The following is a 26,798-nucleotide window of genomic DNA, read 5'->3' on the forward strand; positions in this document are numbered from 1 at the left end:
GGAGCTCACATATTAGCATTTTTACAACCCTATAGTGGGTGGGGCTGGTGAGAGTGGGAGTCCTACAACATCTGGAGGACCCCCCACTGGTGGAGGAAGAGGAGTGGGGGGGGGAGCACACCGCCCTCAGCAGCGTGATCCCCAGGGTGCCATCACAGCTGCTCCCCCCCGCACGCTGGGTGCCCCACCCCCAGGGTGCACACCCCGCCCCTGCGGCCGGTGTGCCGCCCCCGCCCCCGCATGAAGCTCCGCCACTGGGACCCCACAGGTTCCCTAACACTGGGGTAGGAGATTGTCCTTTGTGACCTCCTTGTAGACGTTTTCTGTATGTGCAACTTTAAAAAAAAAGCATTGATAAGAGTGCATAGAGAAACAGAGTTAATATTTTTGCTGTGTAAAAAACTCTTGCCTCTCTAGTAGATATAGGCTAATTAGCCAGAAGCAACTGAACTGAAAGCCAAAGTAACGATCCACTCACGTTTGCACAAAACTTTGCCAGACCAGCGTTTGTTTGACTGACACATAAGCTCCTGGGGACCGTGCAGCTCATAGCCTTTCTGACAACGAATGTCGCATTTCGTTCCCAAGACGTTTTTATAATACCCTCCGCGAGGGCTTCTGCAGCTGGCATAGCCGTATTTCACCTTGATAGGAGAGCACCATGGTGTATCTGGTGAAAGACATACGTGCATTTATAAGAGGAAAAAGAAAATGCACAATAATACATTGTGCCAGAGAGTTGGGAAACCCTTCAGAGCAGATTTGGGGGGGGGGGGGCTGGTGGTGAAGGGGAGAGGAAATTGCCTTGCTTGAATTGAGTTCTGCATACACATTGTTGGATAAAACCCACACGTTTAAAAGTGGTGCTGGACTAGAGTTTACTGGGAAGAAAAAGAGAACATAAAATTACACACAGAGAGGTAGACTGCAAGGTGATTATAGACTCCCTCCAAAGAAACAGCACCAAAGGCAGTTGCTTTCTATGTGTGGTCTGTGAATTATATTTTCTGTTCAAATCTTGAGCCACTAAAAATCAAAGGAATGACTAGCACGGGTGCAGTGGGAGGATGAGCACTGACCCCTTAGTTTTCTGCTAGCGGATTAAGCCTGCCACCATGTGGACAGTTAGAATTATTAGATATTTTGTTAAATTTTTCTCCTCAAAAAGAAACCAAACTATATTCCGTTTGGTTATAGCTCATATATTTACTTAAAATGATTTTTTAAAATAATGCTGGATTTTAAGTTGTGTGTCCAAGAGTTAGAAGTAATGATTATCCCAAATAATGGAATCTTGCTTCCATTATGGAAATAATGGAATCTTGCTTATTAAGCCAAGTCTTATTTGATGTGTGGTGAATCGATATTGCACTGTCCTTGAGGCAGTGGGGCCCTGCCTATGGCGTATGCATCAGGAAGGGAGATCAAGGCTGGGGGCAGTGCTGGAGAGAGGGGGCAGGTCTACCATGTAATATTGGGTGTGCGACAAAAACTTACACATAGCATCTGATGAATTAATGTGCTTCACAACGCACATACAGCACACACAGTAGTTTAAACACTACTCCAGGCAAAGGAATCTCATGAGCCTTTTTCTTCAAGGCTCAATTGTCACCTTTAAAAATGAGTCACATTAAAAGGCACACATGCAAGAGAGAGATGGGTGATGGGGGAAGTATGTGCTAGGGATGGGGGCAGGAGATGAGGGAGATTATCCCATGGTGTGCTGATTAGGCAGCTGCAAGGTGGTAGAAGGGCAGCAGGGTAGTGGTGCAGAATTCTGTCTTGAAACCCACCAGCCAAAATATGGGCTGCAGACCTCTAGTTCTGGGTTAGTGGAATTTGCTCTGTAAAATTTCTGCACTTACAGAGGAATGATATAATACTTACCACATTGTTTATACCAATGGTAGGATACTATAGACACAAGCATGGGTGTACCAGATTAAGGGACATTAGCAGCCTATTCAATAAAGAATATATATTCCTGACATATATAGACACAAGCAGAAGTTTTTTTTCAAAATTTCTGAGAACTGAAATGCATTGGATATGCTCTTGTATAGAGGTTCTACTGCATATTGAAACAGAAATGACATATTCAACTGACTGGAGGCAAGGAGTAAAGCATTACAGGAATACATAATGCAGGCATATGAAATTCTTACTAACTTTGGAGTTATGCCAAGATACAATTCTCAAAGTCACTGCAGAATGTAGAAGGTAGAAGGAACCTTTTAGATACCTCAGTCCCAACATCATATGTGTGTGTGGTTTTTTTAAAAAACCTAATACTTCGAAACTGAGTTCAGAAACAGTTTGAGCCAGTGCAATCTACAAAGCTCTGGTATAATACAGGGACAGCACCTAATTCCAGTCTGCAGCCTGGCAGCTGAATACTGGAATTAAATCTCTCAACCACCTGCAAAGGCAGCTCCACATAGTCTGTGATCACTGGGCCACAGCAAGATGCCTCCCACTCCTACTATGGTGCAACTGGTAGCTTTGAACTACATGATGACAGACACCATTGCTCTGATGCCACTGCCATGGTGCCTCCACTCACAATAGAGCCCACCTACAACACAGCAAGGATTGGGGATTACCACACAAAACTACCCATCTTGCAAATAAGATTCTTTCTTCTTATCCTAGTTGTGGAGATGTCATGCAACGATATGCTTGCCTCCTAGTCCACTGTGTTGCTAAGTTGTGATCTCAGCTCACAGGATATGTGGTGGGTTTTGTTTATGAAGCAAGTGGCAATTACTAGGATGGTTTTTTTGTTATGAACAGAGTTATAGGCACCATCTACATGAAGGTTCCAATTGCCATTCTTTCAAAATATTAAGCTCTAAGGTCTATTTTTTTATGATACCAGCTTCTGTTCTTTGGGATTTCACATTCTACCCTGAGCACTCCTATAGCTTTATTACACCATCAGATTTTGAGTCTGCATTGCACAGAATGGGTCACCCTATTAGCCAAAGTTCAGACAGCAAAACGCAGATACAATCCAATAGATTTAAGGATAAATAAGGTTAGGCATGTTGAGACAGATAGTGGTGTGGACTGAATTATCCTGTTTATGCTGAAGTACACAAATATACGCGGATGGTGCTGTGGGTTAAACCACAGAGCCTAGGGCCTGCCGATCAGAAGGTCGGCGGTTCGAATCCCCGTGATGGGGTGAGCTCCCGTTGCTCGGTCCCTGCTCCTGCCAACCTAGCAGTTCAAAAGCATGTCAAAGTGCAAGTAGATAAATCGGTACTGCTCCGGTGGGAAGGTAAACGGTATTTCCATGTGCTGTTCTGGTTTGCCAGATGCGGCTTAGTTATGCTGGCCACATGACCCGGAAGCTGTACGCCGGTTCCCTCGGCCAATAAAGCGAGATGAGTGCCGCAACCCCCGAGTTGTCCGCAACTGGACCTAATGGTCAGGGGTCCTTTTACCTTTACCCTTTACACAAAAGTAAACACACAGAAAACTCACTAGCTCTCTAATTACTTCCCTTCAACATGGGTAATTACAAATGTATGAGACATAATCAATGTCGGAGAAGCACTCAGCCATAAGAAGGTTGCTTCATTCCAAATAATATCTAAGTATGCCATTGTATATATAAAAGAAGTTATTACTCTATCCAAAAATATGCATGGGGCAGAATGGTAGGTAGGGCTTTTGCAAGCCTGCTAAATGAAAACAACCCATTTCACTTTCAGTTGTCACCAGCAATTGATTTGTTTAGAAAGGCTGCAAACACTATCCTCTTAATAAAGGTTAATAATAATAATATATTTATACCCCACCCTCCCCAGCCAAGACCGGGCTCAGGGCGGCTATGAGATTACCTGTGAATTCTTAGGATTGCCTGGTTCATAATTAGCATACTTTTGGGGGGGGGGGAGAGGAACTGATACTATAGAAAAGCTATGGAAAAAACTCAGTAAAGTATCATCAAACAGGTAGAGAACACAGACAGCTTTTAATTTTGATGCTATGGTGCATGAAAGAAGAAAGCAGCTTATTTTTTAATTAACATGAACTATCTGCTTGATCTCCAAAAACTGAAGTCAGATAATTAGAAACTTCTCCTTGAAAGAAAAAAAAAGAGAGTCCATGAGTAGTACTTCTACCATCCTCTGCTGTTCAACAGCAACAAGTACAGAAAATTCAAACACACATGAAGTCTGGCAATTCCAAGGCTGTGACTATGTCAGCACATCTCCATGGCAGCTTAACATTCCTACCTCTCTCCATATATCCAGCTTGGAAGCCATGTGGTTTATATCACATTTACAGTAACTGTGGGTCCCCCCCCCACCTCCATTTCTTTCCTTTGGAAGAAGGGTTGCCAGATTTTTGCACCTACATGTCAGACTCATCTTATGCATTGCTCTACAAAATCAGAACCAGGGACAATGAACTTGAGAATATATCTGTAAAATTGCTAAATAAGCAGGCATGAGTAAGATGGGAGAGTAAAGATTATCTGAAAGTAAAGAACATCATACATGACTTGCGCACAATCATTATTTTGGGGGTGCAAAATATTCAAACCAGTTTGAATATTTTGCATAAGGGTATTAATGATGTAAATACACATATTTTCATGGATTTGAAACAAACAAAACCACAGCAATGTAGCACTGGAGTTCAAATCATGATAGGGCATTCACAGCTATTCACAGAATAAATAAACCGTGCAAAAAAATCTGGCTGGCACAGACATACCCTAAGGCTTCATGCTCCAAGCAGAAAAGGGATAAAAAAGCTTTCTTGGCAATGGGTGATCCTCATTAGCATATAAGCAAAGCATTCACCTTTATATCTATTGTGTGCATACACGTCTTCATCATCTTCTAGCGGTGAGTATCCCGATCCTACAATAAAAAAGAAAAACAACTGCAGCAAGCAAGGAAACAACATCCTTGAAAAGCGTAAGGAAAGCTCTTGCAGAGATGAGCGAAGGCAGAATTAGGATGTAACAAACATCCTAGAGCAAGTTAAACTGGGTAAGCTTTCATGTTTATTAGACTTGCAGCAAAATCAGTTTATAGTGAAATGGATAAAGATATACATTTTAAAACCGAATGAAGTCTAATTGTTACCCAATATATATTGAGTCAAGGAAGGCTACAAGTCATCTTGTAAGGAACTTCCATCACAAATTAAGATCTTACGCAAGTCTCAAGAGATATTTCACTATAAGATGGTTCAAAAGATACAAGTGGATGCATCAGCCATCCTAGCAAACAGCTGCAGAGGCAGAATACAGATGTAACTACCATTCCAAATACATGTGTGACTGAGCTTAATCACAGCTATTCAGCACAGCCAATGCAGCTAAAATGCCATTACATCCATTCTACCTTAATGCTATTCTGGCCAATCAAAATAGCATTTTATTTAACTACTGAATATAAAGACTGTAAAAATAAAAAAAAAGGCTTACCTGGGTGGACCTGGAGCATCACAATGTTCTACCAGACATTGTTATATTTGTGTTAATTGACATAAAACAAACTTTCAACCCAAGAGTACAGAGGCATATATTTCACTTTTATTCGGCAACTGCAGGCGATCCTTTTAGGATTCGTCCCTGTATGTCCAAGCAGAGTGATGCACTGGGGTAAAAATAAAATGAAATCCTCTCATATGCACCAGGCGAGACAATAATGGAGACCCCAGATGGAACTGGGTCACTCCATGCAACTCAGGGAACAGATGACTGGCACAATCACCTTCAACAGAGCCAGGCATCTGTCTGACAGGAGTGGATGGGCTAATAACACCAACTCATCCCTTTGGCAAGTCAGCTTGTGGAGATTACTGTATGCAACAGTGTGTTTAGAACCAGCTACTTTACACAAAGGAATTCATCCACCAAAAATATATAAGCTAATCCTAGAGAAAATCTGAGGAACTGCACAGGTGCTTTATTAATTGCAAGCAGAATATGCAATACACAGTAAGATACAATAATCCTATCTAAGGAAATGCTGAATGAGGTATGAATAAAATAAAAGAGATGACCATATAGCACCTCAAAGATTTATAAGTCTCATTAAACGTCCGTCTCCTCTTTTATTTTGCATTTTAATAGAATAGACATAGCTGGTCCCCTGCAGAAGAGTAAAATTCAAACAAGCTGGGATTATTATAACTCAGTCTGTGATTGGCTGTGCAGCCCTTCTTTTTATCATCCACACATCATGCACTAAAGCACTGTGGTTAGGTGGGTTTTTTAACATCTATGGCCCTAGGACATACTTATTACTACTACTACTACTACTACTACTACTACTACTACTACTATTAAAAGTGATTATGAAAAAGTTCACAGACTGGTACAAGCACGCAAAGAGGGGAAATATCACTCACCACCAGTGAAATCACAGGCTCACAGTACTCAAGTAACCACATTTCGAAGAGCACTCATAACCGCAATTGACACCTCTGTGTGTTTGAAGGGATGAGGAATCACGTTTTCAAAGTAATAGCCACAATGTAGTTCGAATGCCGCAAAATAGCATTTATGTTACGAGCAAATTGTAGCTTAAAGGATGGATTCTGTTATCATATGCAACAAATGAGTTAACAACTGTATAATTGCGCAGAAAATTCTGACACTTCAGAATACAATATTCCTTTATCTTTTTAAGAGGTCATAACCCGCATCATTGTGCCAAAAACAGACTATTATAGTAGGCTTGATCTTCCTCATGGACAGAATCAATTTCCTTTACCACCCCCACTCCCACTTTTGCTAGTACAGTTTTCCCAGTATTCTACTCTTGTTACTTTCTTTAAAACTGCTGATGTCGGCAGACATGTTGGCATGTCAACAGCTCCATGGTAGAAAACACTAAACTTAGTAGAATTTTAAAGCACTGCTGAGCTATGTAAGATTTAAATAGCAGCCTCTAAAGGCTTTGAAGATGTTACTAAAGGAATGCTTTTCATGCTTTGTTGTGCGCTATTTGGCAGAATTCTGGGGTTCTGGTCTCAATGTTCAGCTCAAGAAAAGTGTCAACAAAATGTATTCTTTCAAAAAAAAATTCAGAGAATTAGACTGAGTGCTCCTCAAAGATGCCTCATGTAAAAGCAGCAGACTGGTGGGCAATATTTGAAGAGTTAGCTCTTTCAGTGGTTATTTCCAGAAAATGCCAAGAACATTTAAAACCCCTTATTAATTTTTAATGGAACATTCTGCTAACTTCCATGGAGCGCTAAGGCTGCAATTCTATACTTGCTTACAAGAAAGTAAACTCTACTGAACTCAAAGTGGGCTTACTTTTGAGTAGCCCTGCACAGGATTAAGCCAGAGATTAATTTGCGGCCCCTTCAGATGTTGTTATACTACAACTCCCATCATCCCTGGAAAAATGGCTATGGTGGCAGGGAACAGGAGTCTAACAACATCTGGAGGGCAACAAGATTCCCACCCCTAAACTGTCAGCCCCTAAGCCATGCATGCACCATAAATTTCACCAAGCTCCAGTCCATGCAGGTGCAGTTATTAAAAGCACAGAAGAGAGTTAGTTCCATGTGAGGAAAATTCTTGGGGGCTGCAAATAATTTAGTTTGCTCTGTCAGGGTGTTTTTCAGAAAGATCCCACTGTTTTTGAAATTACATGTTTCAACTTGTTTTCAAGAGAAATCCTACAGATGGAATACACCTCTCAAGCTGACAAAATTAAGCTGCAGTTGTAGTGCAGAACAGAATAACAGGCAATTAATTACCTCAAAATAGTTTGGGGTGGGAGGAATGAGTGATCAATCAATATCCCGGGAGGATATCATTTTCAGTTACAGGAAACCACCATTCTTATCAGGTTTCATGGGAAATGTTGATTACAAATAGACAATGGGATATATCCAGTGTCAGTCATTCAGAGTAGACCCACTGAAATCAATGGACTTAAGTTGCATTCATTCAGCCCATCATTGTGTCCAGGCCACTGCAAGTTAATAAAACTGCATCATTGGGATAAGGGTCTACAAATCTGCTTGATCTGAATCACCAGGGGTACATATGTACAAAATCTTGGCATTTAGCATGTACGAATATGAGAAGCTGTTACTCTAGGAACAGGAATAATGGAGGCAAGCTCCATTTTAGCCACAAAAGTTGTAGATGGAACTTCACTGTTCAGAAACATGCACACACCAATAATATGATGCTAGAGCTATGCAACACAGAGTGTCTGCTACTATTGTGCATGCCCACTATGGGGCAATTATACATAGACCTTGGGCCAAGGCAATTTGTTCACTAGCTTATTCCTGCCCCTGTGCAGATTGTACTGACCACCTGCAGAATATATTCCTCCTCTGTGACTAGAAGAGTCCCGAGGAAGTCATCAGCTTTGCCAACTCCTAGATAGCCATGAGTCCCACTGAAGAAGCACAAGACTCTAATGTTTTGAGCACTACCTGCCATGCATAACACTGCACAATGAACTTTGTGAAGAACTGTGAAGCAAAGATACAAAACTTTGGAAAGAGCCTTCCTTATTTTATGTTTCAGTGTCGTAAAAATATAGCAGTTTGTGGACGGACCATGGGGCTAGAAGGAATATGACCCAGCTACAGGTGTGCTACTGCCAACAAAAGGGTGAAATTAAGCCAATAGTATTTATTATGGCTCTCAAAGAAATCTCCCAAATCATATGCTAGACTCTGTCATTATTTCTCCATGAGAAATTATTCCAAATCTATTTTTAACAATCTGGCACACAGTAGGCTGAAAATCTGCTTTTGAGAATGCAAATGGAAAATGTGCATTGTTCAGAATTAGCCATTTATTCAATGAAACATTTGGAACAGCAATCCATTTATGCAGCATTTGAAGTCAGGCTATTTCAAAATACATCTTTAGAAGTTTAGGAACAGAAGAAACAATTAGTATTAGATGTACAAAACATTCCATGTCCCCTTCACTGATATTTCTGCTTTACCAAAGAGTGGCAATTCACATTCAGCTGTTTTCATGGATATCTGCTTTTCATTATTTTTCACCATCCCCCATTCAAAGCCTTGATGTACTATAACGCATCATGCAACAATACATTGCTGGTTTTTTATATACTTTCAAATGAAAAAATGGTATTAAAAATGTACCTGCTTTGAGGCAATTTGTAGCGGTACTTCTGAAGAGCTGTCACATGGAAGATGGAGCAAGCTTCTTTTCTCCTGTGCCTGAGACTAGAACCCAGTGGATTCAAGTTACAATAAAGGAGATTCTGACTAAACACCAGGAAGAACTTTATAATAAGAGCTGTTCAATAGTGGAATGGAAGCCCCTGATATCCTTCCATGGAGGTTTTTAAGCAGAGGTTGTCTGGCCATCTGTCATGGAAGCTTTATAGATGAGATTTTTGCTTTGCAGGGGGTTGAACTAAATGACTCTCAGGGACCCTTTGAACTCTATTATTCTATTATTAGAACACTTATGTTTAGCTTGGGAGCAACAAACAAGCAGTTCAGAACATAACAAGCCAGTGCTTGTAGTTTGCTGCCCTTATAGCACAGCGTGGCCAGGAGAGCAGAAGGAGCAAAGCAGGGACTGTTCAGCAACATGATCAACAAGGAGCAGCAGTGGCCCAAGCAAGGGGAGGTCAAAAGTTAATGGGATGCAAAGGCAAAGATACATTTGCCCCTTTAGCCATCTAAGTTATCTCAGCTAGGTCCTGGAAATACTGTCTGAGTAATCACTGAGTGCTGCCTCCTGGCTAGTGAAAGAGCTGGTGCCTTCTGATGTAGCCATTGGCTCCTTTGCCACAAAGGGGCTTCCAACTGTGGGGATATCTTCTCAGGGCTCTCTTGACCTGTGAGGACTCTGTAGACCAGCAATGAGACTCTGGTGGCAGAGGTGTCTCTTCAGAGGAAGATTTGGTGCCCAGACCCACATGGGGTGCACTATCTTTATTTTAGAGGTGCAGCTGCCATAGAACTCTGTCTCTGAGATCTGGTCTGGGGCCGTGACATTCATTTGTTAAGCATTATGGTTTAACATGGCATGTAAACACAGCCATTACATACAGCAAGCAAGATGGCAAAAGTTATCTGATAATAATTTCTTTTTATTTTGTTTACGAAGCTTTTATGCTTCTTTTCCATTTTTCTAAAAGAATTCCAAAGTCATGACTATGGTGCCAAATGCTTCAACTGAAACACAACCAACAAGAAAATACTACATTTTGGACACCACCCAGTCCTGTATTGAGCACAAAAGCCTGCATATGTGGAAAATGCGGGTTGTAATCTAACTGCATATATTATGCAGTGGAACACAAGAGGCTTGGAGAAAGCAAATGCTGCCAAATGTCCCAAGTCAGGAAGGCTACAAGGAGGAGATTTTCAAGAACTCAGTCAAGGGCTTTGGGAAAGGCGCAGAGGAGAAAGAAAAAGCCCAATAAGATGCAAGAGAGGTGGCAAAAGTACATATGGCGGGAGCTGTAGTGGAAATAACTTCTAGCTATAAGCATTTTAAACCATTAACCTAGTACTACCTAACCTGGTACTCTAACCTAACCTTTTACTGAGGGTGAAAGAGGAGAGCGGAAAATATGGTCTGAAACTCAACATCAAAAAAACGAAGATTATGGCCACTGGTCCCATCACCTCCTGGCAAATAGAAGGGGAAGAAATGGTGGCAGTGAGAGATTTTACTTTCTTGGGCTCCATGATCACTGCAGATGGTGACAGCAGCCACAAAATTAAAAGACGCCTGCTTCTTGGGAGAAAAGCAATGACAAACCTAGACAGCATCTTAAAAAGTAGAGACATAAACTTGCCAACAAAGGTCCGTATAGTAAAAGCTATGGTTTTCCCAGTAGTGATGTATGGAAGTGAAAGCTGGACCATAAAGAAGGCTGATCGCCGAAGAATTGATGCTTTTGAATTATGGTGCTGGAGGAGACTCTTGAGAGTCCCATGGACTGCAAGAAGATCAAACCTATCCATTCTTAAGAAAATCAGCCCTGATTGCTCACTGGAAGGACAGATCGTGAAGCTGAGGCTCCAATACTTTGGCCACCTCATGAGAAGAGAAGACTCCCTGGAAAAGACCCTGATGTTGGGAAAGATGGAGGGCACAAGGAGAAGGGGACGACAGAGGTCGAGATGGTTGGATAGTGTTCTTGAAGCTACCAGCATGAGTTTGACCAAACTGCAGGAGGCAGTTGAAGACAGAAGTGCCTGGCGTGCTCTGGTCCATGGGGTCATGAAGAGTGGGACACGACTAAACAACTAAACACCCAACTTGGTGCTACCTAAGAATAAGCTGATAGCTTGGCCCAAGGTCTATATATAATTGCTCAGCAGTGGGCATGCATAACAGCACAATTATTTAACCTTTACTATAATTGTCAGTCTGTCCTTTTTTGTATTTCATTTCCCCTCTCATCTTATTCTGTGTATTTCCCCCTTTATACCCATCTACATAGATACCTGCTATTTAGAAGACCACTTCATACCATCTGATGGATTCTAGTCCATAGCTCATACCATAATAAAACGGTTAGCTTTAAAGTGGCATGAGACTTAGGAATATAAAAACAGCCTGCAGGATCGGGCCAAAGGACTCATCATACTGTTCTCACAGTGGCTAGCAAGATGCCTGCGGGAAACTAGGGGGCAGAACATGAGCACAAAAAGAATCACCCCTCCTGTGGTTTGTAGCAATTGTTATTTGGAAGTACTACTGCCTCCAACTGTAGAGGCAGAGCACAGCCAACATGGCTTGTAGCCATTGATTGCCCTCTCCTCCATGAATCTGTCTCATCTTCTTTTGAAGCCATCCTAGTTGGTGGCCATCACTGCCTCCTGGGGTAATGAGTTCCATAGTTTGACTAAGCTGTGCGAACATTTTCTTGTTTGCATCATAGCTTAGGTGAGCCTTAAACAGAGGATGTCCTTGCTCCCCTCACAGTCTTAACCACCACACTACTTCAGATATCTGTGAAGGAAAAGTGTAAAGCACTCCTAAAATGCATTTTGAAAAGTCAACTCTCTCTCTCTCTGCAACATAATTTGGAGCTCAGAGCCTAGTGTCTCATTTCCAAAGAAGTCTTATATTTTGAACCTAGTTCTGACACAGAAGACAATTTCTCATCAGAATTGGAAAGTCAGTGGCAAAAAGATGGACAAATTGCACCTCAGAACTGCCAGCCTGAACCACAGTTCCCAGAAGGGTAAACCTTTGTGGTAAGTGAGAGAAGAGACAGGCTGACTAACAGTAACTCATGCTCTGCCATACCACACTGGCCAAAGTTTTGCCAGGCTTTTCAGTAAATCCCTCAGTACAACTGATGAAGTGTGGAAAAATACATAAAACAGTATACAGAACTGCAATGTTGTTCTGAAGTTGTGTGTTTCAGTGGTTCTTTCCAGTAATTAACCCCCAAAATGAGCCCGAGAGACGAGTTAAATAAGCATTGTTCTTCCTCCCTAACGTACTTTCCTATAAAGAAGACATACCTTCTTCCTAAACTAGAACACAGTTATGCATTCTGGTTGAATAAAATAATTTCACCATCCCTTAAAAACAAAAAAACCTCAAACTTCTAAACAATGGCCAACAAATTCACATAAACCATTTCTATTGCAAAGCAAGCTTTGAATACTAAATTTCATACTAAATTTCATAGTGAATCTTTGTAAACCATTCCACTTATAAGGTATTGGTCTTAGTAACCAAGCTGTTAAGGTGGGAAAAGGTATGTTCACACATGAGAAACATGAAATCCCAGAGTTGGTCATGGTTATCAAAACAGAATATAAGGTCACCATAAATTTGACCTAATTTGGCAGCAGTGTCATTTTCTAAGCAGCTATTTGGGCAACTGGAAGGTTTTGAATATGGTGATATTTAACAGACCTAACAGTGCTATATACATGTTTACTCAGAAGCAAATCTCACTCAGTTCAATTGAGATTGCTCACAGGTAAATGGGTATGGAGCTTCCATCCCCAAAATGCATGGACCATCACTATGAGTCATTATTTATTTAAACTACATAAACGGACTACTGAAAGTACCAACATTTCAAGTTTTAGAAATTTTCTAGTAAACAAAAACAACAAAAGATCACCCAAAGAGCAACAAATGTATTACTAATGTTTGCCTAAGTAGCAACAAGTATCCTTGTAGAGTATTTGAGGATAATTTGAAGGTTAATATGGGACCAGTAGAATTTATAGGAATTGGGCTCAGATGTAGTATTTTCTGACATAGGACCACTTCCAACTTTAAAAAGGCATATCCAACAAAAACCCAAGTTCACTGATGGTACAAAAGATTGAGCACACAGTAATTTGAGAATTCCAGTTATGTGAACCATGTGTGTGATTTTCACTATAAAAGGAACAAAAAAACTTCAAAACTCAGCAAGATCAAAACAGAGCTAGCTGACTGGCAATGGCAGTTACACATGTGCTGTTCAACACATGTTGGAGTTCTGCAAACTTGGTCCTTTGCCATTTGAAGTGAACTTCAGCTGATGCAATTCAAATCGAGGAACTGAAGCAAATTTAGCATCACATTCCGCCTCATGGCATAAACTGTATAGCAATCTCACCATCAACAGCACTAATCTTACATGACACAAGAAAAGGAACTCCTTTTTCCCACCATATGCTCTTTGGGGCCTGGAGCTATTTCTGTAGTGATCCCCAACAAGCTTTTTCCACTTTAGCTTAAGAAAGACATGCAGCAACAACAGTTGCATTGGCAATGTACATCGAGTTAACAGAGTGCCTATTCAAAACTTCCCCTAAGTTCAATAAGCGTGTATAGGATAAGTTACTTCTAAATGAGCAATGACACACTAAAAAGTCAAGCCCCCTACCCCTGTAGAAAACAAAGCCTTCAGATGAGGCATGGGATAGGGGAAAGAGTTGAAGGCTCAGCAGAAGCCAACCTCAGATTTAGGTTAGTGGACACACACACACATACACACAAGTCCAACTCCCACAAATCACAAGCTAGTTGACACTATGCAGGAGCTATACCAATTCTCAGAATCAGTGGTTTTCTTGATTGACCAAATTAGCTCAATAATCGCACAAAACACTATGTATGCTTCACTGTTTCTCAGAGATACGACTAGTCACATCTGTTTGTTCAAGACAATTAGCAATTACTCCTAAGTGAGTAGATGAATGATAGCACAGCAATATGGAAATAATGCCTGAGCTGCTTTTTGGAGAACAGAAAAGGGGTGCACTTTTAATATATGGAACAGGGCAGCTGCAATATTGCCAAGGTGAACTGCCCTTGGCCAGAGAAGGCAATTGTTTCTATTCCATTGCTGGTCCCAACATTTTGAAGTTTGGAGAAGGTAGTTTTAACACCAGAATAGCAGCTTTTTAGACTGCAGAAAGTGGACCTTAATGATACTAGGGAACAGCCAACGGCAACAGAGTTCTAGTGTTTCTTCTGGATTTTTTTCAATAACCTTATCCAGAAAGCCAAACTCTGAAGAAAGCAACTTCATGTAGCAAAAAAGTATCCATTTGTATACAGTACAGTGATCTGTCAGTTATAAGTAAATACAATTTAGTCAGACAGAACTTTATTGAATGTTAGGTTAACAATCATTGTATCAAATACTATTGTGTTTAGATCTCTGGAAGGGATGGAACATAAATTTAAATAAATAAATAGGTTCAGTTATGAAACAGTGCAAATCTGTCTTCCAGCATTTTTGCATTGGCAATGTTAGCTGAATTGCACCAACAAAAATAAATTCAAACCTTGCTTACAAACACAATTAATTCACTAACTTTATGACCCCCAGTGGACAACTGTTACTTATGCAAAGTATGCTTGCAGGCCCAAATGATGTAATGCTCATCCATTAAGCATGCTCAACAGCTTTTTAAAGGTGGGAGGGGGGTTGCATGCACTTAGTAACTTCAACATTGCACAATCTCACACACATTTGGCATTGGGTTGCTTTTTAAAGCATTTGGAACTGTTGGATTTGGAAGTAAAGTAAGTATCGGTAAAATGACAGTGGTCCCTGGAGAATGGATTCACACTGTCACTCTTTTCCCACCACAAGAAGATTTTGTTCTAATCACCCAATGCGTGCTCAAGTGCCCCCACACAAGGCAATTTAGCAGACAATATGGTTTAAACCACAGAGCCTAGGGCTTGCTGATCAGAAGGTCGGCGGTTCAAATCCCTGCAACGGGGTGAGCTCTCGTTGCTTGGTCCCAGCTCCTGCAGTTCGAAAGCATATCAAGTGCAAGTAGATAAATAGGTACCGCTCTGGTGGGAAGGTAAACGGCATTTCCGTGTGCTGCTCTGGTTTTGCCAGAAGTGGCTTAGTTATGCTGGCCACATGACCCGGAAGCTGTCTGAGGACAAACACCAGCTCCTCGGCCTGTAGAGTGAGACGAACGCCGCAACACCAGAGTCATCTGCAACTGGACCTAATGGTCAGGGGTACCTTTACCTTTATGCATAAAAACAGTAATTGACAAAATTCCACAAATGAACTTAAGGCAAAACCTAAGTGGTGGCAGGAAAAATTAGCAAGTTTTTGGCAAATGACAAATAATGCTCTTACTCATTTAAAATCATCCTCAGAAGCAGATATTTTAAACCAGTCTCAGAATTAAAACAAAAACAAAAACCAAACCCATGGCTTTACCTTGAACAAATATCCTTTCTGTCTTGAAAACGGAAAGGGGAAGTGTGCAGATTTCCATGCTAATAAATTAGAGTAAATGTGTTTGCCAAATGGGAAGGCACATCAAACTGCTCAAAGAAGTCATTAAGAGGTTTGGAAGGAAGTGTCACCAGTATGTGAATGACACTATACTTTATTTATCCTGTTTTGACAAAACCAGATGAGGTGGTAAAAGTCACAGAATAAGTATGGGGAGCCTGGTCATTACCTCAGCCAGCACGGCCAGTAAACAGAGATGATGAGAATTGGAGCCCAACAATATCTGGAGGGCCACAAGTTCTCCCAGTCATAAATGGCTGCCTGGGATTAGCAATCATCAATTGATGAGGGTGAGCAAACCAAAGTTCAATCTAGATGAGACAGCGCTATCAAGTTGAGTCTGATTAGTTTGCAAGTTTGTGATTCCCTTTACGGTTAAATGGACTTGCACTTCCTCTGAATCATAAGATGAGCAGGTTGAACATACTCCTCAACCTGGCTTTTCCTCCTGGAACCAAAGGCAACAGTGCTTTTCACTCCCTCAGTTTGATATGCCAGCTGAGGCCAGTGCTACAGAATGGTGAGCTATCACGGAAATCACCACCCTATGGAAGGTGCTCTGTTTGGTGCTGCCCTTGAAGACTGTTTGCAAACTTCAGTTAGCTTAGTTCAGAACTCATAAGTCTACTTGTTACCAAGAATAAGCAAATGGAAGCACACAGCACTGGTATCTAAAGAACTTTATTAGCTTTCAGCTTGTTGGAGCAATTCAAGGTGCTGGTTCTAGCCTTGAAAGCCATAAACTAACCTGGGCCAGAATACCTCAAGAAGCATCTTCTCCCATGGAAGCTTCCCTACACCACAGGGAGCATTACTCCAAATCCCATCTTTATCTAACATTTGATTGATGAAAAGAAGGAACACAATATGGTCTTTTGTGACCATGCTGCGGCACTCTCCTTCCCAGTTATGCTCTTATAAAGACTTTTTTATTGCAGCAAGCAATTGGATGATAAAACATGACTGCATCTTAACTGCTGTGCATAGGTGTTTTAGGCTATTGCATTGTTGTGTATATATGATGCTGTTTTATTGGCCACTGTTTTACATTTTTCATTAGCTATAAACTGCACTGATATGGAGATTATATCGTAAAATAAATAAAACAAATGCATTCTTCCCAGCGGCTAATGAACATACAATAAAAATGCCTATCTACAAATACAACATAATTAAAAGGGGGGTGTAAAACTATTATTTTGCATTCATGTGTAAAACACATAATACTATGCTCCTGGAAATTAGAAGACCCTGTGTCATCTTGCCAGCCTCTCCCAGCACTGTATTGCCATTAAAAACAGCCAATTCTCAACAGTGTCCAACACTAGTGAAAAATGCTAGGGTCCTCCTCATACAGTATATACGCATCCTCTGCTCTTATAAACTATTCCAGAAAGAGAGATGGCAACAAACTAACTTGTTCGTGAGATTATTTAGCATAGTCCTATGTCAACAACCAACATACATCTAACACAAGCAGAAGCCCCCTTGGGTAGACTAGTAGAAAGCCAAATATAGTACACTGGGTACCCACAACCCATCATGATCAAAGGACCTAATATACTCTAATTAGCACTTTTAACAAGAAAAGCATTTTATAGTTTTATCTTGCTCCTTTTTGCATCATCAATGCTTATGGTTTTCTTTGATGTTTTGCTTTTAAAAATATATAGTTTAGTTTTGCCCTGTGAGGTAAATCAGTAGAATTCCCATTTTACAGAACTGAGGTTGAAGACTTTCCCTGGGCCACACAGGGAGGCTGTCACTTGACAGGGATTTGAACATAGCCTATAATCCAGTTAACAAACCAGACAAGAACATCTAGCCTAAAGGACCCTGCCTTTAGCAGGCAGGATCAGCAAGCTGAAACTATCCTGACTAAAGGCTAATGATCAGGTTTTATTCACAGAGCCACAGAAAACAGCTATATTTTGGCACTCGAACCATGGTGAGCTTGTTGCGTGCATTCACTACCACACACAGGATTCAGTTTTTGGTATGACCTGGCTAATATCATAGAATCACAGTTGCAAGGGACCCCAAGGCTCAATGTATCCCAACCCCGAGCACTGCAGGAATATGCAGCTGTCCCTTACCAGGATTGAACCTGTAACCTTGGTGTTATCAGCACCGCACTATAACCAACTGTACATGACATCAGACAATCTTTTAAAAATATATACTGCAGATGATCCATGTGAGCAGGAAGTCTAAACTGGGTCTTCAGGTCCATCGGGGAGTATGCCATGCCAGTGTGAGAACACTTCTCAGGCAGGCACAGCAACTTGACTTTGATGTGATGCCACCTGTAAGGGGCTCTGGTACTATTTCCATGCCAGGCATCACATTTAAACTGTGTGCCAGTACTTTGTATGTAGTGGTGGAGACAAGGCTAACTGAAGCGGTGTTAGGTGCATTTACAAGTTATCAGGTTTGTGTGGAACACTTACGTGGACGAGACCGCAGTTGCCTCTGCTTTGGCCCGAAAGATTAGCACCGGCTGGGGAGTCAACCCGCGCAGACTTTTAAAGTCTACCCCCCCCCCTCCCAAGCAGCCTTCAACAACTGACGCCCCAAGACTACTAGAAGCTCTGTTTCTGAAAGGAAATTCTCATGCAAAAGAATTGCAAACCCACACGACGAGCACACTATATTCTTATTTCGGGGCGTCCCTCACAAGGGTCGGCCGCCGCTGTCCCACCTTGGGCGTAACTTTCGGCCAGGTTGCTGCAGCCGCCGAATACTAAGCAGCGGCGTCTCTTTCCTCGAAGGCGCCTTCCGCCGACTCGGAGGCGCCGCCTTCCCCGCGCGGTCCCGAATGCATGCCCGCCGCCCCCCTCCTCGGTTTCCGCCCCCTCTCCTGAGCCCCCTTACCTTGGTACGCGAGGCTGAAGCGCGCGCCCACCGCCAGCAGGAGAGCAGCCAAGCATACGGAGGGGCTCCGCATGTTGCCCTCGCCCTGGCGCCCCTTCGGCTCCCACTGCAAGGCTGCCGGCCGACGCGAGAGCCGGGAGCAAGCGGGCGGCTCGGGGAGGGGCGGCGAGCAGGCAGAGGGGCTCCCCTTGCAAGCTCCTCCCTCCGCAGCCTCTTCCCGCTGAAACTTCACCACAGCCTCCCTCCTCCTCCTCTCCCCATAGGACGCCGAGCTCAGCTGCAAAGCAGCGCCGAAGGAGGCTGAGGTGGCCCCGAGGGGCGCCTTCCTAACAGCAGCGCTCGTGCAACGCTCCCGAATCAACTCTGGAATTTTTTTAACTGGGATTCCGCCAGTTTAAAAAAAATTAATTTCACCCATTGCGGTTTCGAAATGTATTTTCCCTCCACGGGCCGTTTGCAGAATCAGTTCATTTATGATGGGGGAGAAGCAGGAGCTTGGAAAGGGTCAAGCACGCCCAGCCGCCTGCTGCTTTGCTCAAGGCCGCCTTTTCGGCGAACCCGCCTTGGGTTTCCCCCTCCCTCCTTCAGCCCTACTTGTAATCCAGACCACGATGGTCTCACGCGCCAGACAAAAAAGATGCCTGCGGGCTCCCCTCCTGCCTCTGAAAGGCTTGAGGCCTTCCCAGACATGCCCGCCGCCAAGGAGCTTTTGGTGTGTGGCGGGACTTCTTTCAGCGTTACCCCTAGGCCGACACAAGTAGAGCGGTATCCTGCCGCCACTCACGGGGAGCGGAGCCTTTAGCAACTCTTCTACTCCGATGCAGGGACGGAGGAGAGCACTGCCTAGGTTTTAGGCCAGTTTGGTTTTCTCAACAGGGACATAGAGGTTGCCTCAGTGCCAGTCAGCGGGGAGTAAGAGAGGCAAAGTGACCTCCGCGTGGGCTTCCCAGACATATCTGGTCAGCCACTGTAGGAGCAAAATGCTGGGTTTTCGGGAAAGAAAATGCAGAGAAGTACATGCATTGACAATTGCATCAACGGTGACACCTATCTTCCTTAAAATCATTCCTCAAAACTCATTTTTTCAGCATGCCTTGTTCACTAGATCCTAATTCCCAATTAACCGATCTTTAAGTACATGTAATGAAATCTGCAGAACTTCATCTCTCCCTCTCTCCATTTCCCCAGTTGGCTTTTAGATTGTAAGCCTCTTGAGAGCGGAGTGTTCTCTAAATTGCCTGTTTCTTATTTATTGGAAACACTTGGTTTTAAAATGACACTTTTCTCCCTCTGTATGAGGCACTAAAGGCTGCTCACAAACCATAAACAATGATAAAACAGATACAAAACAAAAGTATGAATAAAAATAACACCAAGTTGGCAGATATTACAATGCATATTCAGATCACCAGGAGAAAAAGGAGAGCCAAGAATTTGACATTCAAACCTCCTGCTGATTCAGCAAACATCCAACTAGAACAAACAAAAAAATCAGCTTGACACTGATTTCCATTGGGTAAGAGACCAAAGAAATATTCCAGGACAGGGCACCACAGTGCTTTTACCTGATTAACACAAAACAGGGCATCCCCTGATAACTTCTAGGAACAGGCAGTAGTTCTTCAAGTATCCTGGTCCTAAACTATTTACAGTTTTTGACATCTTCATCTCAAAGAATAAGTAGCTTAACAAGTATTCTTCTGGCTATCTTCCTGAATCAACTGCAATGTGAATTTATACTTGTAGATTCAAATGATAAATTTGTTTATTAAAAAAACCAGTAAAATACCTCAACCCAACCTTTGAAGTACAAAAATATATATTTTTTATTAAAACAGAGTTAAGGCCACAACATTTCAGTAAGACTGTGATACTCATCTTTGTTGCAGTAACTAAAAATATTAATACAAATAAATACTAGGAAGTTGGTCCAAAATCAATGCAAATCAGTTGAAACATGCTAATTTTACAAAAAAAATCCATCAATATGATCATTATATATCTGCCATTATCATTTTCAAGTATAAATTGCAGTATCTGCTTGCAAGCTGCCATTTATGACACCACATTTATGCAAGCTTTATAAATTTAAGCATCAAAGTATTACACAGGTAGAGGACGTCTTTTTGGCCTGATGTGGTGCCTCCTTTTGATTTTCTTCAGCATGGTTCTGATTTTCGTCTTTACTCTTCTCTTTAGGTAAGTCTCCTTGATTGCCAGTTTCCTGCTCACTGTGATGAAGATTTTCAAGTTTGTTTTCATCACAGCTGTGTGCATTCTTCTGCTTTGAAGTCTTTCGTTTAAAAAAAGAAAACTAAAACACACATAGAAAAACAAAAGCCACATACCATTATTAACTATTTTGAAAACTATTGAGTATGTTTGACAATTCTTTTAAGGCAGAAAAAGGAGTCTGCATGCACAACTTTTTACTTATCTGGACATAATATGAAACAAAATGTTTATATCTAGAGAGATGATTGCAAGTTTGACTCAAATATCTGCATCTTGATCAATGTTTTTTTCAGTATTTAAGTTCCACTGAGTTAAGTAGGGCTTACTTCCAAGTAAGTCTTGCAGAAAGCATAATACAGTACTGCAATCTTAAACCAGTTAACTGTGCTAGGACTATTGCCAATAGAAGCAGGATGAAGAAGAAACATTCCTAATGAATTATTGTAACACAAACAACAAAGCATTATGCAACTATGATAATTGATAACAGATGTTTGTTTACAACATCCAAGTAGACTGCAAAAGATTATGCTCAAAAATAAATGGGGATATGTCAACAGAAACATTTGCTGCTTTCAGACTGAACAACTAATTCAGTATGTAGTACTCTTGGTTGCAAATTTATTTTATCTAAATAAGCTGTGCCCATCGTTTTCCAAGGGAGAAACAGTGATTAACTCCCATCCTGAGAACACATACTTGCAAGAAACTTGGATTTGAGCCATCTAAAGTTTCATACAAGGGCAAAGCATCTTGACAATTCACAGATCATACAACCAAGCTACACAATACTTTCAACTTCTTAAGGTATGCAAATATGGTGCAGACTTTCCCATAAGTACTAATTTTGACTACAGGATGATGAATACATCTTTTCGATGTTCCTTCATTAACCTCCCTTGCTCCACACATAACAAATTAGCACATCTGAGACTATGCTCAAACCTTGGTTCTTGACCTGATTTTTCAATGTGCCATCTTTTTTTTTAAAGAAAGAGCATTCAAAAACCCTCCACCTGCAGTCTGAAGTTACATAGTCTAAACTTTAGAGTGTTCTGCCACATGCTATTTCTGCATGTTTGAATTGGCTCTTCGTTAAGAGAATGTAGTAAAAAAAAAAAGGCTTTAAAAAACTTTATATAATCAACAGGTTAGAAATTCAGATTAGCTCAAAAAATGAACAATTAGCTCAATGTATAGAAACACTCCAAATTAGACTATAGTACTGTGGTTTGATATTTAGTAGCAACGTAGTGCTAGGCACTGAACACAGAAGCCACAGTTTTCCTTCCCAGAAAGACTACAAACCAGTATCCCTATTCTAAACATACATACTTGGAAATAGCACTGAGTTATGCATAAGTAACCCAACTGGAAGCTTGACTGCCATTACGATTATCCATAATTGTCATGTATCAGAAATTGATAAAGTACACAGACACACAAAAAATCCATTCTGCCTTGTTTAAAAACAAGAGTTTAATGGGCATAAATGATTTTATATGTTTATTTGTCACTGTAGTCAAAATAAGGCTGCCTCTCCCATCCTTCAGAAAATATCAGTTTTGAAGAAAACTGTCTTGTTTTACATTTTGCTAGGTTTCGGAATGCCCAGGTACATTCAAGAGGGTAAAAAACCATGATAACCTTGAGAAAAAGTACTTTGTTATTTCTTGGGAAGATGCTAATTTGTTTCCATTAAAACCCTATTTTAATATCTGCACCCCAAATGCATCTATCCAGAGCCATTACTGATCCTTCCCCATCTTCACTATTTGCTCACCAAGTATCCTGCAGATTGTATGCCCTACTGCACTGTGTACAACGATTAGTAAAGTATTCATCAAGGTTGCAAACCTATAGTCATTTACTTGGGAGTAAGGCCCAATGAATGGGGCGCGGGTGGCACTGTGGTCTAAGCCACAGAGCCTAGGGCTTGACAATCAGAAGGTCAGCGGTTTGAATCCCCGCGGTGGGGTGGGCTCCCGTTGCTTGGTCCTAGCTCCTGCCCACCTAGCAGTTCAAAAGCACGTGCAAGTAGATAAATAGGTACTGCTCCGGCAGGAAGGTAAACGGCGTTTCCGTGTGCTGCTCTGGTTCGCCAGAAGCAGCTGTCATCCTGGCCACATGACCCAGAAGCTGTCTGCGGACAAACGCAGGCTCCCTTGGCCTATAGAGTGAGATGAGCGCGCAACCCCAGAGTCGTCCGGGACTACCTAACGGTCAAGGGTACCCTTAAGGCCCAATGAATAGGAAGGAAAGTTCTAAACATGGTTTCAGGTGCTTGTCAGGTTTCACACTTTTCCTTCTGTTGGGGATCAAGTTATCCAGGATGACATGTAAAAAAAATTCTTTTTTTACCCTTTTTGCCTTCTGTGGTAGTTTTGTCTTGTCCTCGCCACCGTCTGCGATTGCTCCTGAAGAATTGTTTGTGACGCAAGCCACTGCAGTTTCACAGTCTGAAAATAACCCAACAAATTAGCCGCCATTTTCAAAGTCCCACTTCTGACTAATTCAGCTAACACAACCTTAAAGTCATGAGCCTTTCATCTTAAACATGGAGGCATTTAATGGGATATTCAGTAAAGCTAAAACTAGACAGCCAAACCTCAAGAATTTTAGTTTTATTTGACTCATATCTATTCTTAGTTGTTGTTCTCATTGGGATCCAGACACTTATAACAGAAGAATGATTATAATGTTGGTGGGCATGTAAATTGTTTTGTCTAAAAATCTTACAGGCAACAGAAGGCAGGGTATTCTCCATCAAAGCAAGAAAACAACAAACATGACCCATCCCATAAAGTTCCCTAAGATATCTGAGCTGCATTGGAACAGAGGAATGTTCTGTGCTACAAAGAGTATCTCCACATAGCAGAATAATCCTCCCTCTCTCTTTTGATGCACAACTGAGTTACCATAGCAGAGTGGCAGAACACACACTTCATTATTCACCCAGGCCTTTGGATCTTCCATTGCTGTGTTCCTGGGGGCTGAGTGTGTTGTAATGGCTGCCCTATGGCCTGCTTTGATGTATTGTGGTTTAATTAGTTTAAGTATATTGTTTTGTTTTGGTGTGCTATAAAACCACCCTGTGGTTTTAGACAAAGGGCAGTCTATAAATAGAATAAAGACACAACAGATCCCAGGTTCATTCCATGGCATCTCCCGAAAGAGCTGGGGAAATCCTGTTGGAAACCCCAGATAGCCACTGCCAATCAATGTAGACAACAGTGAGTGTGACAGATGAATGGTCTAATTCAATATACTGCAGCTCATCCCAGTTCCATATCATGGATCTTATAACCAAAAATAAAACACGCCAAAACTGGTGTGAGAGGGGAGAGAAAACTGGGAGTGGGTGGACATGACACTCAGCTGCAGTTTATTAAGCTGTAGTTTATTGAGGTGGGATTGTTAGGTCTGAAGCTATTTACTTCCTTTCATGTATATCACAGGGTGGGCCTGACCTATTCGTGACAAGGTAGACAGGTTGATATTGGGAAGACTGTGAACATGGACAGAAAACAGACATTCAGATCACCAGAGACTGAGGAGGTTTTGCCCCCCCCCCCAAGACAATTTTAGCCCTGATTGCAGTAGTTTATTTTTTTCCCATACGAAACATAGAATTGTAGAATTGGAAGGAACCTTGAAGGTCAGCTAGTCCAACCCCCAGCAGGAATCTCAACTAAAGCATACATGAATGGTGGCCATAAAACCTTTGCTTAAAAACCTCAAAAGAAGGGGAGTCCACAGCCTCTTGTGGGAGTCTGTCCACTGTAGAAGAAGCTCTTACTGTCAGAAAGGTTTTCCGGACGTTTAGTCAGAATCTCCTTTCTTGTAGAAGGGGAGTTTATTGGCTTGTGGGGTTTTTTGTTCTTGTTTTTATTATGTATTTTCTGTTCTTATATTGTATTTCTATGTTGTGAACCGCCCTGAGATCTACAAATGAAGAGTGGTATACAAAACAAACAAACAAATGAGAAACAAGCTTGCTCCATCTTCCATGTGACAGCCCTTCAGATCATTGAAGATGGCTATCATACCTCCTATCAGTCTCCTCTTTACCACGCTAAACATACCAGACTCCCTCATCCGTGCTTCATAAGGCTTGGTTTCCAGATACTTGAACATTTTGATCACTCTGCTCTGCATACACTCCAGCTTGTCAATATCCTTCTTAAATTGTGGCACCCAGAACTGGACACAGTACTCCAGGTGTGGTCTGACCAAGGCAGAATAGAGTGGTACTATGACTTCCCTTGATCTGGGCACTATATTTTGGTAGATGCAGCCTAGAACAGCATTAGATTTTTTTGCTGCTGCTTATTGTCTACCAAGACCCATGGATCCTTTTTCACATGTACTGTACTATTTGCAAGCCAGATGTCCCCCATCTTATATCGGTGCAGCTGGTTCTTCCTGACTAAGTGTAGACCCATACATTTCTCCTTATTTGAATTCATTTTGTTAGTTTGGCCCCACTTCTCCAATCTGTTAAGGTCATCTTGAATCTTCTGCGGCAATGGCCAACCCTCCCAGTCTTGTGTCATCTGCAAATTTGGTAAGCATCCCCTCAGTACCTTCAGGCAAGTCATTTATACAGTCATTGAACAACAATGGGACCAGGATAGAACCCTGCAGTACCTCACTAGTCACTTTTTTTCCAGGATGATGAGTAGTGGGCTCAATTCTGTGGAATTCCCTTCCACTTGTGATCAGATCACTTGTTGAACTTCCAGGGACTACAGAAGACCTTTTTTATTATTATAACAAGCATTTAATTGACATCTGGTTTTATAGGTTTAACCAATTGTTTATCTTTCCCATATTTTATTTCTTGTGTACCACTTAAGAGACAATTGTAGTTAAGTTGGCTCTGCAAACTGACACTTAAAGGATCTCTAAAAAACAAGCCCTATTGTTATGCAGCTTAAAGTTTCAGCCTGTATGGGAACTATAAAACTCAGCAATTCATGCAGGATCAGGACTTTAATGTATTATTTGGTGTTTGGTACTTATTTGGTATTCAACCAGGACAAATGCACTAAAAAATATTTGACAAGAAGTTCCTGAAAGTTAGCTGGAATATAAACTCAATGATTCTCTTTTTTCTCCCCACCCTCAGGAATTATAAGTTTATTTGAATCTTTGTTTTTACTTGCACGATGAAAAGCAGACAGCAATACATTTTTTTCATACTTAGAAATAGGTAAAACAATCACAAGGAAACTTCTAGTATCCTGCTCTTTTCCATTTGAAAAATTAAAACAATGCAGGCTGAAACAAGATATAACACAGCTTGCTATAGTTGCTGAAAGTTTCCTGAAAAAGGCTTAGAACTCTATGCAGTTAATACAAATTGGCATTAACAATGTTTTGTCTCTCCTTTTAAAACTGGCAGGGTTCAGTTCTTTTTCTAGCTGACACAAACCACAATGACAGCGTGGCAAGGACAAAGGGGCACATAACTCTTCTGTAGTAAACTGTAAAATTAAGACTATATTAGTGACCACCTAGGAAAAAACAAATCTGACAATTCCACCCAGCAAGGGCTATCCTTAATTCATCCATGATATCAATTTATCATTTGGGCAGGTACGTGAAAGGAAGACGAGCTAAAGCAAATGGCTCATTAAAACCAAGGATCTTATTTATTGACCCACAGAACTGTCAGTCAACACAGAGAGAATTACATCAATTAATACAAAGCAGGGAAGACACACTGTCTGGAAGCAATCAGCACCACTCCCTCCTAGCAACTGTCTATGCAGTGAATTCTAGAAAGGATAAAATATTGCACCAGATGAATGAAAGAAGGTGTTCTTGTGTAAGAATCTACCGTACGCTAGTTTCTACACTCACAAACTCACACACCCCTCTCTACCCTCCAAGCACGAGGCATTATGAGAGTTCAAGGGCACACTCCAGCCAGGCAAA

General features: G+C 41.5%; 2 protein-coding genes across 8 annotated transcripts in view; both read right to left on the reverse strand.

The window, feature by feature from the left end:
• SRPX (sushi repeat containing protein X-linked) overlaps positions 1-19,351 on the reverse strand; it is a 29,887-nt gene extending 10,536 nt beyond the window's left edge. Inside the window, exons 1-3 of one of the 3 annotated variants that reach the window (XM_083612566.1) lie at positions 18,621-19,351; positions 4,824-4,883; positions 479-670 (exon numbers count right to left, since the gene is read on the reverse strand). In XM_083612566.1, coding sequence (XP_083468692.1) covers positions 479-670; positions 4,824-4,883; positions 18,621-18,693 — 325 coding nt within the window. In that variant the 5' untranslated portion in view covers positions 18,694-19,351. Of the gene's footprint in view, positions 1-478; positions 2,497-2,556; positions 3,463-4,823; positions 4,884-18,620 lie in introns of those variants that run through there. The other 2 variants (XM_083612567.1, XM_083612568.1) reach the window with 2 other exon arrangements.
• A 1,070-nt stretch (positions 19,352-20,421) lies between these two features.
• Positions 20,422-26,798, reverse strand: part of RPGR (retinitis pigmentosa GTPase regulator) — a 35,453-nt gene continuing 29,076 nt past the window's right edge. For 3 of the 5 annotated variants that reach the window (XM_083612544.1, XM_083612546.1, XM_083612545.1), the window contains exons 17-18: positions 23,217-23,314; positions 20,422-20,934 (exon numbers count right to left, since the gene is read on the reverse strand). In XM_083612544.1, coding sequence (XP_083468670.1) covers positions 20,716-20,934; positions 23,217-23,314 — 317 coding nt within the window. In that variant the 3' untranslated portion in view covers positions 20,422-20,715. Of the gene's footprint in view, positions 20,935-23,216; positions 26,639-26,798 lie in introns of those variants that run through there. The other 2 variants (XR_014547836.1, XM_083612547.1) reach the window with 2 other exon arrangements.

This window comes from Podarcis filfolensis, assembly GCF_964270895.1.
Source record: "Podarcis filfolensis genome assembly, chromosome: 4".
In the NCBI taxonomy this organism is placed as follows: Eukaryota; Metazoa; Chordata; class Lepidosauria; order Squamata; family Lacertidae; genus Podarcis; species Podarcis filfolensis.